This window comes from Puma concolor, chromosome A2 (genome assembly GCF_028749965.1).
Source record: "Puma concolor isolate L17-30 chromosome A2, mPumCon1.1.hap2, whole genome shotgun sequence".
Classification (NCBI taxonomy): Eukaryota; Metazoa; Chordata; class Mammalia; order Carnivora; family Felidae; genus Puma; species Puma concolor.
In genome coordinates this window covers 139,604,377-139,624,875 of record NC_141668.1, presented here as the reverse complement: position 1 = coordinate 139,624,875, position 20,499 = coordinate 139,604,377, and the positions used below count along the sequence as shown (strand labels likewise).

The 20,499-nt window shown below is 42.6% G+C and overlaps 1 protein-coding gene across 3 annotated transcripts in view; it reads right to left on the bottom strand.

Moving 5' to 3' along the window:
• Nucleotides 1-20,499, bottom strand: part of ADAMTS9 (ADAM metallopeptidase with thrombospondin type 1 motif 9) — a 163,238-nt gene that overhangs the window by 89,990 nt on the left and 52,749 nt on the right. For all 3 annotated transcript variants that reach the window (XM_086697656.1, XM_086697654.1, XM_086697655.1), the window contains 9 exons: nt 19,296-19,477; nt 19,048-19,184; nt 17,382-17,499; nt 17,036-17,131; nt 8,566-8,732; nt 8,344-8,473; nt 7,577-7,703; nt 1,587-1,797; nt 924-1,088 (listed from right to left, as the gene is read on the bottom strand). In XM_086697656.1, the coding sequence (XP_086553782.1) occupies nt 924-1,088; nt 1,587-1,797; nt 7,577-7,703; nt 8,344-8,473; nt 8,566-8,732; nt 17,036-17,131; nt 17,382-17,499; nt 19,048-19,184; nt 19,296-19,477 (1,333 nt within the window). The remainder of the gene's footprint in view (nt 1-923; nt 1,089-1,586; nt 1,798-7,576; nt 7,704-8,343; nt 8,474-8,565; nt 8,733-17,035; nt 17,132-17,381; nt 17,500-19,047; nt 19,185-19,295; nt 19,478-20,499) is intronic.

Below are 20,499 nucleotides of genomic sequence, written 5' to 3'. Positions count from 1 at the left end.
TTAACTTGTGCAGGAATCAGACACTGTTAATCCTATGCGTTCACTCTCAGCCATTTCAGGGGGCATCTATAATATCCTTTCAAGATTCGTATTTTATTTGCTGTTGAAAGGAAACAGTTAATACCGTGCTTACATGGTTGAGATAAGGAAATGGGCACAGAAGTTGTTCAGGGAAACCTCTTTCCCCACATTCCTGACTTGGCCCCCAAGTAAGGGAACTTCTGCTCTCCTCTCCCCTTGCTCCCATAAAGGAAGACGGAGGCAGTCACCTGCTTGGTGAGACTCTCACTGGTCTGGGTTAATAGTGAGTGTTAATACCACACCATAAAAGCAAGAAAAAGGCTCTTCCTTCTTTCTCTTGCTGTCCTGGGGCCATCTGTGCTCAGCAATGAGGCTTTGCCTTTTGTTTCATCAGGTAAGGGATGAGACAGGCAAAAGTCTGGAACCCTCAACTAGTCCTTTCTTTTCTAAGTTTTCCACTAGCAACTGGATGGGTGAGTCCAATAGGTTACTCACTGGGGTCGAATGATCTTATTTCACAGACAAGAACGTAGAAAACCTCTTTTGTTTCTTGTTCTTTTTAACTTCAGTTCTAAGCCAGCACAGATTTCGGATTAACAAAGCCCTTGTTTTCTTTTACCATGATTTAGCAGGGGCTCAAAGAGGAGGAAAGGTAAGACGCAGGAACTTCAAAATCACCAACAGAAGCTATCACAGTGGGTGATCCGGCCAAACCCACCACGCCTCTGAGGTCACCAGTGGACCAGTCACATCCTGTACGGCAGCTATGGGGCAGATGGGGAACGACAGTTGCTTCCTCCGGGGTAGGGGGCAGAAAGGTGCAGCAGGTTTAGGTTGCACTGAGCCGCAGAGACTCAAAGTACCACAGATGACCTGAGGAAATAAGAGTCCTCTTATCTTACCTCTGACCAGTCTGCTGACTTCCACTGTGGACAAGAGAACTCATTGCATCTCTGAATGGTGACTTTCTCTTGATGTGCGCATTTGCGATCGTCCAGTACATCGTTGCGGGTGTTGACGCAAATCGCCCTTCTTCTCTGGCTGCCACCATCACAGCTTTTGGAGCACTGAAAGGAAAATGAACGAAATAAAACCGCTGCTAAGTTTCCTATCCGGCATGGTCAAGATCCTGGCTCTGCCGTGTGTCTCCTCCGGCCCTTAAGAAACACCCACCCACCCAACCCAATTCTAGTAGTGATTTGGGGAGCATCTGTTCATGTTATCAATTTATTTACCAAGTTCATACCGAAGTCAGTATTAGTAAACGGACACAGGGAAAGAAATTTGGAAACGGTTTGCGGGGTATGGAAAAGGGGATTGGATGAGTTGTTCCACTGCCCCCGGTTTTCCACATGCCATGGTCAATGTCATATAATCAAACATTACAAATTGATCATGGTACTCTTTTCTGCAGAATGAGGTCAGGCATTATAAATCAATGCAGATAGAAAGTCTAAATGGGGGTTTCTCAATGCAGCCCTCACTAATCCATTAGTTGATCAGCCATCATTAACTACTCAGACTTAGCATCCAAGAAAACGCTCATCGAGTGAGAACCGACTTACTTCAGTCCAGGCAGAATAGCGCCAGCCACCCGTGTTACATTCTCCTGAGCACTTTTCCCGGTTGCTTGGTTTGGGGTGACTGTTGCAAAAACTGTCGTCAACCTTCTCGGTCTTCCCATCTAGCCTGCTATATTTGGCACAGTAGATGTCTAGTGTGCGGTAACCCAAGCCACACTGGGCGCTACATTCACTCCTGCTGGCAATGTGCCACCTATGCATAAATAATGGGGAGAAACCAACATTTCTGTTAAATATGTATGTCCCATTTATAGTCAGCCGGCGGAAAAATTGAGTTCTTTTTTCTTCCTTAACTCAAATACCGCGAAACCCAAAGCCACAGTCAGCTACTGAAATCCAATTTTAAACCAACATATCCATGTATTTTTCATGGCTGCCAATGTACATGGAAGTCAGAGTGGAAGTCAGAGGTGCCATCTTTGTGAAGATTCTCCCTTCAGTCAATCTGAAGTTCAAGCAACCAAAAAGAGGAAAACATTGGAATTCAGCAGAGCAAAAAAAAGCAATTTTGTATTTAAAAGGCTCATGCAACTCAGCATTTCATTTCTCAAGAAGGCTGCTTCTAATAGACAACCACTGTTGGAAACTCTCCCGAGAAAGCCTCCTTCATAGGGGCCAGGCTGAAAAGCGTTTAGTGAATATCCTGTGACTTAATAAAGGCACAGATAGTTGGAGGGTAACTGTGAATTTCAAGTGTGCTGAACTCTGTATACGTTACTGTGAATAAAGACTAAGCTCCTTTTAGACATGGACCATAGTCTACACAGTTTAATTATACAATTTTTTTAAAAGACTTACTTTTTTAGAGCAGCTTTAAGGTCCACGGCAAAACAGAGAGGGAGGTACAGAGGTTTCCCATATGCACCAGCCCCCACACATGCATACCCTCCCCAGTATCAACATTCTACCCACAGAGGGTGCATGTGTTATAATCAATTACACTGACATATCAGCACCACCCCAAATCCATAGTTTACACGAGTGCTTACTCTTGGTGTTACATGTTCCATAGGTTTAGGCAAATGTAAAATCACATGTATCCATCACTATCATATCATAGAATATTTTCACAAAAAAACTAAAAATTCTGTTCTTCATCTATTCATTCCTCCTGGCCCCATGATTATATACTTTTAAATTTAGAATTGAATCGACAAATCTTTATCATCTTTGTATCCCTAATACCTCTAATGAGCCTTTCTTGGGACGCAAGATGTACTCTGTGTGTGCTGAGGAATTGAGTTATTCTTAAATGCCCCCAAAACACAGTCAGTGCTTAAATTAAAAAAAAAAAAAAAAATCCTAAACTGAATAGAAGAGCATGAATAAATAAGCTTAAAAGGTAGGTTGTTGGTTCAATTTAGTAATCAAAAAAGGATAATTTCTTTACATTCTTCATTTGAATGAACTCTTGTTAATTGTCTCCTCAGAAATTGGGTGGTTTGCCAAATACAGGGAGCCTGAAGAATTCTTCCATCCACACCTGTCCAGGGGCAGGGCTGGAAAACAATGAGCACTGGCCACACGCTTATCTTGGAGTTTCTCACAAATGCTTAAAAGTAGGTCAGAGTTGACCAACTTTTACGCTTGGCATATAAAGTGGGCTACTGAGATTTTCCGTTAGAGTGACACAGTATTTTGGGATTTTGTTCTCACCGGAACATGTTAAATGAGGGATTGTAAAACAAAGCTTTATCTCATCCTGTCAAAGTTTAATCTGGGCAAACTCTCACTTCCCTGAGGAAGTGAGGCAAAAATGTGGTCCAATTCAACAGAGGCATCTGGAACTTTCATCTGCTCTTTGATTCTTGGCTACCTTCTCTCTGCCTTCATCACCATTTTCTCGTAGAAAGCTTATCCCGGGTAAGGGAGGTAGGAGTCCTGCCCCTACCCCCCAGCCCCCCACAAAAAACAATACACCCGTAGGTCAAGTGTAGTAAGTCTCACTGATATTCACACAATCCCTGGAATTTGAACAGAGAAGCTGGAAGAGACTGCGGAAATGTTACAGCATGGCCTTAGGAAAGTTCTTTTCAAAATGCGGTCATCCGCTTCATATTCTCTCCCTGGAAGGTGGTCTCAGCTTGAGTGTTTTGAATTCATTTGGTTCATTTCATGTGACAAATCATTTTATGACTATATTTCAGAGAGGCAAAGTGTTTATTATAAGTGGAAACAAAAAAATGTATATGCCTCCGTGGGTGTGCCGGCGGCTGTGAAGTACATAAAACTAGGAATCAATTTGGGAACTACTGATTTAAGCAGGTTTCTGTATTTCAGGGCTTTCTCAGGGCCTTCCAAGTGTTAACTGACATGATGTATTTCCACACGGGAGGAGACAGTTGGTAAGGCTCCTCACGCATACTGGTTCTCCACAAATCATCTCGTGGAACTCGTGTTCCACAAACATGCTTTGGGAAAAACTATTTAGAGTTTGATCCATCAGTAACAGTCCTCTCTCCAGTCTTTCAGTGTTTTCCACAGACATTCAGCAATAATTAGTATGAACCACAATGAAATGACAGTCAAGTTCACAGAGAGAAGAAAGACAGAACACCTTTGCTGGGGCTTGGTATATATTTTTGTACATTTTTCAGCGAACAACTTTTTTTCCGACAGTCTATAACATTCAGTAAGGAATGAGTCTGAGTGCTGACAAGGAAGCACGATCTATTTAATTTCAGATGCGAGAATGCACCTGTATAGTGGCAAGGAGAGGCAGGCCTGCAGTTCCTTCACTTTCTTTTCTTTGATCAGCCAGAGGTCCTATTATCACCCAAGCTTGTTCCCAGAGCTGCTATCCCCCTCCTCCTCTACTTCTGTAGAATTAAGTACATTTTTTTTAAAGTATTAAAACAAGGTGGCTTACTCCAAATGGGGAATTTACAATAGCACCTTTGACACACCTACTTTATGAAATGAAGAGACTTTAAGCTCTGGTTTGACCTGGGTATTATGAAGTTATACCTGGGTGTGAACGTGAGCTCCAACACCCAGGTGTTTCCAACACCCAGACAGGTGACTCAACCTCACCAAGCTTCAGTTTCTTCATCTGCAAAACGGGGGGAAATTGGGTCCAATTTACAGGACTACTCGAAACGATAAATAAGCTACAACATGAATAGCATTTAATACACAAGCCAGGCCTTCAAGAAGAGTAGCTGTTATCATTATAACTACCACCCTTGGTATTTTATTCTGCAGCCAAGTTCTAATATCATGTAGCTCCGCAGAAGCCAATAACACAAAGTTTGAGGAGAAACCCAGTTGAGATCTTTGGTATCATTCTACATAAAAGTCTCATGGACTTCAGGCTACCTGTAATCGCATTCACTTTGTAAAATTTGCTTTAATTTTTGTTTTACATCTGAAAGCTTCCAATGCAGGAGAAACTCTGGAGAACAGTGATTCGCTAGCAACACCACAAACTAAATCGTGGCTTGCTTTAAATCTATTTGAAGTTAAGAATATTCATTTCTGGAAGTAATTGCTCAAACATCTCCACCCTCGCATTGGTCCTTAGGTAGGCTTTCAGCAGGGTTCTTGAAGAATTGTTTATTTACTTAAGGTCACATTCTAGGACTTGAAATGCTTTGTACAAACATGCCTTCCTTGCCACAGAAGAGCGTGCTTACAGCGCTGTGGGCAGGAGTCCCACAGCATGGGCTGTCATCATCTGAGACTCTACCAGTCCCAGTGTGATTCTGCTCGTGGAGAAGTGACAGCAAGTGCCTTACTTATCCAAGTCAGGGGACAGGGATGAGGCACAGAAGTCCTGGGAGCCGTTTCTATGCGCAAAGGTAGAAAAGCTTCACAGAACGGGATCAATGAGTAACCCTGATCATTGTGACTGAATTAAAATGGCTTTCTCCTAGGGTTTAAGAGTATAGAATCCAGGTTGTGAAAGACCACGTTTGACTCCTGCCACTTCAACTAATAGTTGTATGACCTCAGGCACTTTGTTTAACTTCTCTCAGCCCGTTTCCTTATTTGTAAAGTGGAGGCTAACTGTAATTCTTAGGTCATTATGTTGTTTGGGGTAATTAATAAAATATTAATTGCATAGGACATATATTAATGTCGGCCCTATATTAATTTAATAGGATAGTAATAGAGCCTTAATTATTTTAATAGGACATGATTATATGTAGCACATAAGAATATTAATTATATTCTATTAATAGGAAAATGTATCTTAGTAAATGGTTGACGATTATGTTCAGAGTAGTTACCACCCTAAATAATATTAATATAAATTACTATTAATAATTATTAGTATTATTAATCAGTAATCAACACTAATATTCTTAATTATATTAATTATTAATACTAATAATGTTAATATTATTAATTAATAATAATTCATAATAGCAATTGGTATTAATATTATTTGGGGTGGTAACTACTCTGAACACAATAATCATCAACCATTTAGTAAAAACTATTTTAACAGTTATATATTTTCCTATTAGAATCTAATTAATATTCTTATATGCTACATATAATATTATGCTACATAGAATATTCTTATATGCTACATATACTATTAATTAATATTAATTAATTATTAATTATAGAACATCATTATTTTCAGTGATAATTTGATATAGGACTAATCTGAAAATGTCACCTTTCTCAATTTATTGAAGCTCTACCTCAGGGAATCTACTTACTAATTCATAGTTTTTCCCCTAAACTTTGGTGATTCAGTTCAGCAAATAGCTAACTAATTATTTTTCTGAAAAGACCTTAACTCTAATTCAACTAAATCAACTCAACTGGCTGAAGCAATGGGTTTATAAGTACATTACCTATAACAAGAATTAATATCGCATAGTGCCAATGTCTGCCTTTTAATGTCTTGGGTTTTCTCTTTCTATAATGGCTTGTCAATGCTTTGCAACAAGCTCATTGAACAAGCAGGTAACTGTTGCTGGGTAGACATAAGTATAGCGGGGGTGGAGAGAGTCTGGGTTTTGAAGTCAAAGCCACCAGGTCAGGCCTGGCAAAGATGTGGCACTCACGCCGTGGCACCCCCACCTACTCTCGTGACAGACATTACTAATTGATCGCAGCACTCCTCTTTTCTCTCAGAGCCTCAAGAGGGCCTTATAATCTTCACTCCAGCACTATAGGCTGCCAATATCATTTGATCAGATTTGGCACCATGGCAAAGAAGCTGCAAAATGCTTAGGTATTCACTTTGCCACTTCCAAACGGTAAGATCCTAACAATTTCCCACACCACTCCACATTGATAATTTCTGTTCTGTAAAAGGAGAATTAAAGCATCAACTTCTGTTACCTGCATTTAACTGACATGCAGATTACACAACACAATACCCAGGCTATTTTAATATTTCAAACCTGACACAGTCAACCTAGCGGGTCAATGAGAAAGCTTTAGAATTCTGTACCCATTCACTATTTCTTGCCTCAGGTTTCCTATTTTCTTAAATACAATACAGAGTATTTGCAATATCTAGATATCTTCTAGCTATAGTTCCTTCTAGTTGCTTCCATGACGTTCTTGTTAGTGCCTTGCAACTTTCATATGCATACGATTTTTTCTCCTGGGTGATACACACTCTGGGTGTATAGAGAACATCATACGGGTGCTCTGAGAAATGACATTTCCCCCTTTTCTGTTGACGTTCATACCAAACTGTTACGTAAGATGTGATTCGATCATAACAATACCTACGTACTGAGTTGTGAAAGTCAAATGAGAACTTCTTTTGGCAAGTGCCATACTCTATTAGCTATTTTTAATTCTTAGGAGAAGGACAGGAAATCCGCAGGCATATGTCTTGGATAATTGGTTTCAGAGGGATGGAAAATTGGCTGAAGCTTATTTCACAGAAACACAAGGAAGGGAAGAGGAACTAAACACCACTGTCTCTTCCTTCCGTTCCTTCCCCTACAAGACCCTCACTGCTCATAGTAAAGACCATAAGCAAACACCAGCCTCACCTCAGGTCACAGTCTGTGCCACAAGGTTCAGTAATGGGTCCTGGCTGGGGCAGCCGGTCACATCTTTGATCAGAAACCGTAAGCTGATCAGATTCCCGGGTGCAAACGGGTTTGCGCTTCCGCTCCCCTAGGCAAGGAAGAAAACAATCAGAGAAAAGCACCCATTCTATAAACTAGTTAGCCCAGGGACTGACAAACATTTTCTGTACTGGGTTAATTAATATTTTTGGTTTTGTGGGCCTTATGACCTCTGTGACAACTACTCCACTCTGCCATGATAGGACAAAAGCAACCATTCATAAACAATATGTACCCATAGGTGTGGCTGCATTCCAATAAAACTTTACTTATAAAAGCAGGTAGCAGGCTGGATTTGGCCCACTGGCGGTAATCTGCTAACCCCCAATTTAGGCAGGAAACAAGATGAATGACACGTAATATGACTACTAACTCCATGTCTCTGGAAAATCAAAGTGGCAGAACTGACTTTCTTGGCTTCACAATGTATATGAATTGCTTAAAAAGAGGAAAGCCAACAAATCCCGAATCGCTTAAAAAGAGGAAAGCCAACAAATCCCGAAACACTTAAAAAGCTCAACTTGCCAGCTAAAAATAACCAGAAAGATGCAGGGAAAGGAGATTTGAGAATGCATGCAGATAGAGTTTTATAGATCACATGTGTTTGGCTGCCTCCAAAAAAACAAACAATAAATAAAAAGAAACAAAAAACAGTTCAAATCCCCAAAACACAACCGAAAAGTAGATACCTTGGCAGGGTTTGCTGCAGGCTTGCCAGGGCCCGTGACTGTTCCAGTAAAACTGCTGGGGTTTGTCTTCAATTGGAATATTGAATGAATAGCGCACATCAGGGTTGTATAACTTTCCCACCGACAACACCTGGGACAAGTGGACAAAATGGAGACGATGTTTGCAGGTCTGGTGATTCCAAGTGGAAGGAAAGGGTGGTGGGCTCATGGCCAAGTTTTTACCTGAAGCAAAAGTTCTTGTTCGATGCGGTCTGTGGAGTTAATTCTTTCCACGACATTGTCGGACCCGCTGTACTCTATCACAGCGTTCCCAATGCGGATTTCCCTTTTAGACATTGTGACCACGAAGTCTCCATTTAGTAAGAATTCACCTTTACTGCTTGATAAAGCTGTAGATGAGAAACGAGAATTCACTGATTTTCTGCCAATGACTCACTGTCTGAATTATGAAATAACACTCTGATAGACAGAGTCAGAGTGCAAAGAATATAAACTTTTTGGCCAGACAGGATGAACTCAAAACTTAGTTTTGCCATTTGCCAGCTCCGTGGCCTTGGGAACTCACTTTCCCTCTCTCAGTATCCACTTCCTTATCTCTAAAATGGAGATGAAAACACCTGACCCTGTAATTATATTACTGAAATATAATATATGGGTCTTAATTAGCATAGCATTTGATATACAAGCCCTACATTATAGCATTACTGGTGGAAGCAAAAGTCTCATGATTTGAAAATATGTACTAATGAACTGAACATTACAAAATCGATTCCCATGCAAATATCCCTATTTTCTGTTAGGATTAGTTGAGTCTGATTAGTTGAATCTTTGTTAGTCTTCTTTCACAGATATTGAAATCTGAAAATTCACAGCCAACATGATGCTTAAATGTCACCTTTTTCACTGAGGTCTAGTAGAGTAGCCAGCCTCCAATATGGCCCCAATGATCCCTGCCTCCTGATATTCACATCCTGTGTCGTCCTCTCCCACATGGAATAACACTGACTGTGTAATCATTACAATTAGGAGGAAATGACAGACTGTGATTTCCAAGGCCAGGTCTTAGGCATTGGGGAACTCTTCCTTGATTCTCTGGCTTTGGAGAAGCCAGCTGAACCTCCATGTTGTGAAAATATCCAAGCAGCCCCACTGAGAGAGTTCCTATAAAGAACTAGAGCCTTCTCCGTCAAAAAGAGTGAAATCTTGTCATTTGCAACAACGTGGATGGAACTGGTGGGTAATATGCTAAGTGAAATTAGTCACTCAGAGAAAGACAAATATCACATGAATTCACTCATATGAGGACTTTAAGAGACAAAACAGATGAACATAAGGGAAGGGAAACAAAAATAATATAAAAACAGGGAGGGGAACAAAACATAAGAGACTCATAAATATGGAGAACAAACAGAGGGTTAAGGGGAGGGGTTGTGGGAGGAGGGATGAGCTAAGTGGGTAAGGGGCACTAAGGAATCTACTCCTGAACTCAGTGTTGCACTATATGCTAACTAATTTGGATATAAATTAAAAAAAAGAAAAGTAAAAAAGAGAAAAAGAAAAAAAAACCAACTAGAGCCTTCTATCAACAGCATCTGAATGAGGCATTTTGGAATGGAGCCATCAGCCCCAGTCAAGCTTTTGGATGTGATCACAGCCCTAAATGAAGTCTTAACTGCCACCTCATGAGAGACCAAGCCAGAAACACCCAGCTCTGCTGCTTTCAATTTCCTGACACACAGATACTGGCATATAGTAGACAGTTGCTTTCTAAGCCACAAAGTCTTGAGATAATTTGTTATGCAATAAAAGATAAGTAATATACCTTTCTGGACCATTCTTTTTAAAACTGCAACCCCCTCCCACTACCACACAGATTCCATACTTCCCATACCTTTCCCCTGCCCTTAATTTTCTTCCATAACACTTTATCCTCTCTCTCCCCAAACAAGAATGTAAGCCCCATGAGGGCAAGGATTTCTGGACCCCTTTATGCACTGCTATATCTAGCTTCAAAAAGAGGACATGGTACCCCATCAATAAATACTTTGTTTTTGGAAAGAATGACTGGATCTACTGCACATCTTGAAAAAGATGAAAAAATCAGAAAAGCATGAAAAGTCATATTGTCCAAAATATTAGCCAATTGAGAGCTTGATGGAGTTAGACCACTTACAAACTTAGGGAAAGTAAATACAGTGGACAGAGAAGATAAGATGACAGCTGCTTCAGAAGAAATCATTTACCTAAGTCCAAGTGCAAGAGAGACTATTGAGAAAGTGAATAAAGCCCCAGAAAGCTTTAAAAATCTTTTTTAAATGTTCATGCATTTTGAGAGAGAGAAAGAGAGGAAGGGACAGAGAGAGAGGGAGATACAGAATCCAAAGCAGGCTCTCGGCTATAAGCTATCAGCGCAGAGCCCAAAGCGGGGCTCCAACTCACAAACCGTGAGATCATGACCTGAGCCGAAGTCAGATGTATAACTGACTGAGCCACCTAGGTTCCCCAGTTCCAGAAAGCTTTTATAAAAATAACTCCTTTTCAGATTTTTCTGTGAAATTCAAACAAATTTAAGCAAAGAATGTACTACTCTGCTAGCACATAATTTAACTGGAAAACTTAGGTAGGAATATTTATCAATTGCTTTATCTTATCATCTAAAAACCTGGGCATGATTGACATGAAAATATAATTTTATTGAACGTAAGAAAAAACAAACTTATCTTCATCCTACTTGATTAATTTCTCAAGAGAAAATCCCAATCGTATCTTTCCCCCTTAGTATTTATTATACAATTTTGGTTTTATTTTAAGTACCACTTAATTTTTTTTTCAGTTCTACTACTCCTGGAATAATGAATCCTTCTGAGTATTGGGCTTGACATAAAACAGGCACTCAATAAATCAGAGCTATTAAATATTTCGCCCTGAACAAAATATCAGAAAAAGGCCCTCTTACCTTTTATAAGTGGTGCACAATTAGTAAATCTCAGTAGGGAGAGAATCGAAATGCACAGGCCGTGTATTTAAGTGAATAAAAGGCATGTGGAAATTTAACTCGGGCAGCAGGTAGGTTTCATCCCGGGTGCCAGTGTCAACCAATTTATCCCAGCTGCTCCAGAAACTATGCAGCGCACGATTCATGAGGTCATGCCTCAGCATCACGTTAGTGACGTTGATCTTGGTTGTGGGATGGAGAGCCGAGCTGTCTTAGGCATTAGCCAGATTCTAACCTCTCTTTCACCGATGCAGGTGATATCTTGTCTTTTACCAGGCAGGCCAGAAGCAGCGTGTATGTAGGAGAGGGTGTAGAGGGTTTAGGGAAAGTTGGCCTTGCAGAGATGCCTGAGGGCTGAGATGAGGTTCTGAACATTCTTGGTGGCTCAGTGGCACCAGGGTCCTTGTTTTCTTGGACATGGAAACCCCACAGAGTTCAGTCATTTGGACACTACACTGATGCAAGAACTACTCTTTCTAGGGTCACTGATCAAGTGCATTGAATTCTGTCCCTAATCTAGTACTTTACTTACCCACTCATATAAGCCCTACCTTGGTCCTGAGGGAAGAACGAGATACCTTCATATGAAATGGTTGGGAAGAATGTGGTGACAGGGAAAAAAGCTTTTAAAAACACAAACCCTCCAAAACCTTGGCTTCTTCTTGACCCAAATCCTTTGATAATCCTCCCTACCTATACAACGCAGTTCAAACTCAGCATAACCTGCCTGGGTCTTTGCCAATCTTATCTTAACCTATCTTTCCAGCCACACTATTCACTGCCAACAATAAACCTCAATTTCCATTCATATCCCTAAGTCAGCCATACGTTTTTCTACACTGAGGTAGGAAAATGAAGTGGGTTAAGGGTGTAGGGTCCGAAGTCAGACCAATAACGATTCCAACTCTTTCCACCTTCTGAGAAGTTTATGTGACCTTGGGTAAGTTACATAACCTCTCTAAGCCTCAACTTCTTCCTCTGTTTAATGGGTTTCTTACTGGATTGTTACAAACATTAAACAAGATAGTGCACACTGGCTGCAGCTGCTGTCCGATCAGGATGCCTTCATATGCGCTGTCTTCTTACCATATCTTTACGGATGCCTAATTTAGGGATGGGAAAAGCATGACGTAAATATTATTAAAATACTTTCCCAAGGGAAGGTGATTTCTAATCATGGGAAGTCTGTCTCCAGAGCCTGTGAACCACTAAAATTTTCTAACGATGAGGTCAATGAACGTCTGTTAAATGAGTGAATGAATTCATGCATGCTTTCTCTAACTTACAAGTTGAAATCAAATATGGTGAGCCACAGATTTGAAAAAATTTAAGTCATTGTTTTTGCCAGTCAAGTGACCATGGAACAATGCACTTTTATAACCCCAGGAAAGGTCCTGGCCCATAGTAGGTGCTCAATCAGTGACGTTGAAAAGAAGGAGTGATGGATCGGACCTGACATTTATGGCAAGGAGAACAGAGTGCTTCCAGGCAAATGACCGTTTCCCTGTCAGTGTAAACCTCTGACAGCCTTGTCTCCCCTGCAGCTTCTGCAACGTGACATCCACCGGCCATGCAAGACGCAGGAGTTGCAATGGGTCACTGATTGGAGGCGAGGTTGTTTCCGTGGTCCCTCAGACATCCCGAGGCTGCCTCCTAATGTGGGTCATTTACACGGTGATGGCAGGACGTGCTGCCAGCAAAATCACCCAGTCCTTTCAAGGGAAGTCGCCTGCTGGCTACCCAGCTGATGTTTCACCAGAACGGGGGAAATGAGATGTCACAAGGCCTGTTCTGTAAATTAAGCGATAATCCAGTTTTGGTCGTACTCAAAGAGCAACCGTCTACCGCAGGTCCATTCTGGGGCTCCTCCCCAAAGTCTCCTGCCTTCCTCTCCAGCTCGTGCCAACTCGGGCCATGTTCCCCTTCCCTGCGTGCTCCTTCTCCCAGTAGATGGTGAGGAGGGAAAGAGATAGGAGTCGTCAGGTGAACTGAACTTCGTGCTTTATCTCCCAACTGAATTGATTCCTGTCTTCCCGTTGCCATAATTAATCAAGAGCTAAGTGAACTGGAGACAACACGTATCATGGCAATGGCCCCTTTTTCTCCTAGAGAAACTCGAACATGGTGGCACTGGGTGCAGCTTGGCTCCAACCCAACCGGAGGGAGCGGGCTGTGTGAAAGGATGACCTTTGACAGGGAGACTTTCTGCTTCGGTACCTTGTGAAACAAATAGCTTCCTGCAAACAACAGTCTCCTGCCCAACCTTCCACTAATGCGATTAGGGGAGCTAATTTCCTGGGTTGGTTTCCCCCCCATTTCACCCATCAGAGCTAGGTTGCTACAAAGGCCCTCTCCCCTGGAAACGGCTCCTCACCAACGCATGCGGAAAGAGCATGGCTTGACTGGCCTTTAAAAAAATGTGAGGGAAAAGGATGAAGATACCTCAGCAATGGAAACAGCTGTGGGTTTTAAAACCTTCTTGGAGCATTTGCTCTACCTTCCTTCGGGCCGAGCATGAATTTGTACACACCTCAGATTGGATGACATCATGTTCTTCCTCACTTGTTAAGAAGCCACTGCAATGTTCAAAGGCCCTGAGGTCTTGACTTTCACACTCAGTGAACTGTGACTGGCCATCTACGCCTGCATACTTCTCATTTGCTTCCAGAAAGTTCTTTGGTCAACAGGTGACTTTACCACAATATTCCACTAAAGAGCCACGAATGCCTCAGCCTGCATGTCCCAGATGACAAATCTTCGTGAATTTTGCTTTCATTCTTTACAAGGAGATTAAGAAACCTCCAATGAGGAATACAAGGTTATCAGGAAGGCCTCCCCAGTTCAGGTGCCTGGCCTGGTTCATGAAGTTCAATTGAACTAAGGCTACTACTTGGAAGATCTTTCCAAGAAGGGAAAGAAGAGAGAAGAATTCTTCTCCTTTTCAAGGAAAAGAAAGAAGCAGGTCAACATGGCTTTTGGCTTTCAGGAAATGAATTAATAAAGGAGGTTGCACGCGATGCTGCAGGATTTAATTAGGAAGTACCAGGGCCATAGCAGCCACATGTTCAAGTTTATAACGCAGGGCACGAAAAACAAAAACAAAAACAAAAACAAAAACAAAAACAAAAACAAAAACAAAAACGCTTGACCTATTTTGCTCGGTGCTGAAATGAGAAATGTGGATTCCCCCCAAAGGTAAATTGAAAAGCATCCCCAAGAACTTTGTTAATTGTTTTATAAAGTCACCATTCATTTGGATATCTAGGGTGGGAAAAAGTTGACGCAGTTACTGAGTGAAAGATTCCAAGTGACACTCCGTGGTCTTTAAAAGAAGGGATGGTTCTGTATATTTACATGATAATCTCATCCCCCCGTTAAGCACATAGGAAACACCCAGTAAAGACAACATGAGTTGGGGCGCCTGGGTGGCTCAGTCGGTCGGGCGGCCAACTTCGGCTCAGGTCATGATCTCACAGCTTGTGAGTTCGAGCCCCGTGTCAGGTCAGGTCTGTGCTGACAGCTCCGAGCCTGGAGCCTGCTTCAGATTCTGTGTCTCCTTCTCTCTCTGCCCCTCCCCCGCTCACGTTCTGTCTCTGTCTCTGTCTCTCTCAAAAATAAATAAGCATTTAAAAAAAATTTTTAAAAAAGCATGAGCATTGACCGTCTAACAACTGAACAATCATTTACTTAGCATGTATATGTATCGTCTTTACATCAAGGACTAAAGATATAAAGACACAGCCTCTGACCTTAAGACCCTACTGGTCATATGGATAAATAACAAACAAATTGTCTCATCTCAGCTCATGGCAACTCTGTCTTCTCAGCTGCTCAGGTAGAAATCCTGGCGTCACCCTGACTTCTTTTTCTCTCTCATATACCATATTCAATCTACCAACAAATCATGATGATTCTGCCTTCAGAAAATATCCAGATTTCAACCAGGTACTGTCACCTCCAGTGCTCCTAATGGGGACCAAACCACTAGCATCTCTCTCTTGGACTACTGCAATAATTCCCAACCAGTCTTCTTGCATTTACTCTGTGTCCTTCTTCCAGCCTAAGTGCTCCTCTGAAAACACAAATGTGATTATATCAAGTTATTCCTCAGCTCCCAACCTTCACTAGCTCCCCATGTCTCCCAGAGTATGAGCAAGTCCTTTCAATGGTTATATGGCCCTATATTATCTAGTCCTGGTACATGGTTAGCCTCATCTAGAACTCTCCTCTGTGCTGCAGCTACAGCCACACGGGCCTCCCTCTATTCTCGGAGCAATCTAGACATGCTCCCATTTCAAGGATTTTGCACTGGCTGTTCCCTCTGCCTGGAATGCTCTTCCCCCAATCAACCTGTTTTCTCCTGCTACAATGAAAACATTTCAGCTCCATTGTTCCCAACTCATCCTCAGTATCCCAATTTCCCTTCTGTTGTTCTATTTTCTAACAGCACTTCCCACCTTCTAACAGTATACAGTTTATCTGTTAAGTTATTGCTTATTGTCTCTCTTCTCTCACTAAAAAGCTCCAAGGAGACAGTGATTTTTACTTACTTATTCTTTTATTTTGGCTTATTGTACCCAGAAGAGTGCCTGGCACATATTAAATAAGGGAATGAATGAATGAATGAATGAATATACACTGCAGAAAATACTATGATGAAGTTGTGTATGCATATCATACTGGATTAGCATGCGTGGCCAAAGGATCATTGTCTACTTACGAAGGATTTCATGTAGATATTCCAAAATACAGATAGGGATTCTAATTTGATTCAACAAATACTCACTGACTAGCTCATGATGCCCAAATGTGTGGAGAAAGCCTCTACAGAGGCTGAATTCAGATAGATTAAATAGAGTTTCTGCCTGGACATTGTAAGAGAACAAGTACATTCATTTTTTTTAAAACGTGACTGCCCAGCCAGACTGCTGTGATTTCTTCTAGATCAGAGGGCAAGCCACGCTGCCTTCCGTGGCTTGGAGGAGTCTGGTTGTGCAAGGTGACCAGCTGAATCCCTTCAGTCATGACCTCACTCCCCTTGTCCTTCTCTTAATTAAAAGTGGTTGGGAAAATTTCATAATCACAGCGGTTTACAGAAGGACAAGTTGACGTGGGATTGGGCTGAGCAAACTGTTGAAATGAACACAGGGTTGTTGGTGCGTTGTGGTTTAAACAGAAGGCACAGACATGAATTAGTCATGTGCCTGGACATGAGAGAAGGATGAAGAATCTATAAAGGAACAAGGCGGGCCATTCTAGTCATGACATGAGAAAAATGTACCACTCTAGAACCTTTTGGAATAACAGGGCGTAACGAAATGTCGAATAGGTCCACACCAGTGGTCTATAACTGGTTAGAGCTGACACCACAAAAATTAGGGGAAGTGGTACCTTTAAATTTTTACGCTGAACTTACAAGGTAAGCGCTTTCAAAGTCTGATTTAGGGCCTTCCTATTTACTGCGATCCAGAATAAAGCCCTGATATTGACTAGGGTAACTACACGACTCTTCATTCCATACTTCGAGGGTATACACATGAAGGAGAAACAAAATAAGGAATTTCAAGATCAACTTCTTGTATGAAAACACACGACATCTGAAAGCTCTCTGGGCGCTGAAGGGGGAAGGAGGGAGCACCTGCCAATGGCTCCAGAGAACCAGAATTCCCGCCCATGGCAGGGGACAGGCCATCTTACCCAAGTAGTTATCATCCTCTGATTTCCCTGAGAAACTGTGCTGCCGCACGTCGATATTGGTAGCACCGGCTGGAATTCGGACCACAGTATTATAACCTGAAAAGAATTTAGCCAAAACTCAGTATTCCACAGCACAAGTCACTTTCTCTAGGTATGGAATAAAAGGTGGGCCACCCAGGGGTGTAATACAATTCTCACTCTTGAGTGTCTTCTAGCCGGACAGCTCAAGTACCCTAATAAGACTGACTTTACGCCTGACATGAATACTTTTACATACTACATGCGGTTAACAATTTTTAAACTTTGACTATTTTCCCTCTCACGGTTCTTAGGGACAGGTTCTTACCATAATGCACTGTGTTAAATGTTCCTGCCACTGTTTTGCACGAAGAATTATCACCACCACAAACTCCACATTTATCTCTCCGGGCTTTTGAGTTTAAAACGTGGTCGCATCCAGCTTGCTTTTAAGAAGAAACGTTTGAAATTAATGGTAAGTATTATAAAATTATACAAATCATAAAACATTATGAAATGGCAGGGAGCATGTTTGTTCGAATGACGCATTCCGAAAATGACAAGAACGTCCCTTTAAAGTTGCAACGGCTGAGAACTCAAATTGTCTTTAGCCCTGGTGTGGAAAATGTGGTCCTTGGACCGGCAGCCATGGGCATCTGTGACGCTGTTAGTAATATATTACCTTGGGCTCCACCCAGATCCACTGGGTGGAATTCTGACATGCTGGAAGACACTTAGGCGCTTCATCTACAGATTAAAGTTTGAGAAGTACAGGGGCACCTGGCTGGCTCAGTCGGTAGAGCACGTGACCCTTGACCTAAGGGTTGCAGGTACGAGCTCCACAATGGGTGGAGAGGTTAGTTAAAAATAAAACATTAAAAAAATAAATAAAGTTGGAGAAGTCTGTCTACAAATAAGTGGAATAAATGAGAAAAACCGCTCAAGAATGAAGACATAGGAATGGTGGCGGGGGTGACTGTATCCAATTAAAGATCTGCTATCTCGGGGCGCCTGGGTGGCTCAGTCAGTTAAAGCAAGTGACTTCGGCTCCGGTCATGATCTCGTGGTTCGGGAGTTCGAGCCCCACGTGAGGCTTTGTGCTGACAGCTCAGACCCTGGAGCCTGCTTCAGATTCTGTGTCTCCCTCTCTCTCTGCCCCTCCTCTGCTCAGGTCTCTCTCTCTTTCAAAGCTAAACATTAAAAAAAAAAAAAAAATGCCTCTGAGGAGAAGCTCAGTGTTTTACTACGAACGGACTGACAAGCAAACATGGACTGTGCAGTTCTGAGTTGGGAAATGGGTGAAGCTCTCAGGGTCATTGCATCAGACCCGACTGACTAGAATCCCCATTTTCCTGGACCACACGCAAGGAACAAATAAATTATCTCAAAGCCTGGTGACGCTAAGAATGTTTTCTGATTGGTAAGAACAGTGAAATGGTATCAAGCCCTCTAGGAATCACTGCACTCATGCTTCACGATCTTCCAGAAGTCTCTCCGTGTCCCATCCAAGAGTAACGAACAGGTAGGTCTCAGGTAGAAGCTATGGTGTTTGAAATCAGAATGAGAAATCTGACGGAGGCCTGGCTGAAGCCTGATTCCTTACGACGTCTTTCTGGAACAGAGCTATTCAGTCTAGAAAACTCGCTGTGTGGGAAGCATTTGGTTTAACCTTAACCAAATGGTTAAGGGTTAGCCCTGAGGTTACAGTAAAGGAAGGTGTGTGTGTACAAATTATTGTAATAAATTTTCGCGGGGAGGTTTTGCGCAGATCCTCACAGAGGTTGAGAGTGCTGGAAAAATGCAGGACGCCGGTTCTCGAACTTCGGCATCACAATCAAGCGATGCCACTGCTGATGCTGCCCTGGGAAACACGCTCGGAAAACCACTTCCCTGGAGACAGCGCACAGATATTCGCCGCTGGTCTCTCGAGGAAGCCACAAATCACGGCTTAGCAGCAAGACAACACGGTGAAGGAAACGCGATGTGGGACTCACCCGGCAGAGGCCTTGGACACAGATATCGCTGGTGTCTTGGCCACAGGGCGTCCCATCTATCACTCTGTCTCGCAGCTGGTAGTAGGCCGTGTTACCTGCCACCCTGCAGAACAACTTGCAACGGTCCTTCATCAAAACTAGAGAGGAAACACACGACGCAACGTGAGTTTCGGACCTGGACCCCCGGGCCGGCCTGCCGACCAACCACGACAAACCGCCCCCCTCCCCCCCGCCCCGGTTGCACTTACTTCCACTGTACTTAGGGACCCAACGCACAGTGGGAAGCAGACCGTTGATGTTGAAATGCTTCCCGTCAAACTGAGCACACTGTTCATCTCGGAAGTCTCGCTTCTGCTTGAGACATGGCTCTGTGTTGCAGGACTTAAACTTCATCCTACGTCCTACACAGTACTTCCCACCATTTTTGGGCCTGGGGAAAGGGAAAGAACACACACACTGTATTGCCAGGGATTTCTCCCCACATCGCTCTCTCATCCGTGGCTTCCTGTCTCCCAGGGAAGCATGTCTAAAAGGGGCTGATGACAGAGGAAAGGACTGAGGCTCTGAAATCTGCATGTGCATTCTGCTTTCATTACCATGAAGTGTATGACCTTGGGCAAGTCACTTAGCTTAGCTTCTGAGTCCAGACGCCTCAGCCCCTCCATCTATAAAAACGGGAAGGGGTTATTGAGTAAGGCAGTGCTGAAGATGAAACGTTAGAGCACGTAACTTCAAGTTTGAAATACAAAGCCTGGGATCTGTTGGGCAATAATCTGTCCTCTCTCTCCTGAAAATGCAGTCCTTTGGTTTTCAAAATGTGGAAGGTAAAAGGCCCAGAGGAGTCATTGGAATGCTCCCTGTCTACTTTTTGTAACATGACAGTCTCACAGGAGACCAGCCTAAAACCTGTGCTATTCTACTTACATCCATTCTCTCCCTCCCTCCCTCCTTCTCTCCACCCTCACAACCATTGTTTTTCTTTGTTTTGTCTTACACGTGAGACGGAGTAAAAGGAACATCCCCATATTGTGACTAACTTAATAGGAAGAGCAGGAAGAGCAGACTGGTTTCATTAACTTTTGTGTGACGAGAGCACGGAGGGTGCCTTGCACAGCACCAGAGTGTAAATTTCATCTCGACATGCAAGCCCGAATTAGATGAAATTCAAATGTACATGTATTTTCCAGATGTGACCCAATGACTAAATTATACAACGTTTCTCCTAGCAGTCCACAGCTTGCCAAGTTCATCATGGAAACGGGAAGATCAGAGAATCGTAGGAAGTTGGGCTCGCCCACCCAGGGCTGGAGCAGGTCGGATTTCGCAGCTACTCTACAGACATCTCTGAAACGGAAAGGAAGTTTTCCACTTTTCTTCTTTAAAATGAATCTTTCAGGGCAATCTGGAGCATACAAAGGGGTTTTTGTTTTGTTTTGTTAAGCTGGGACCTGG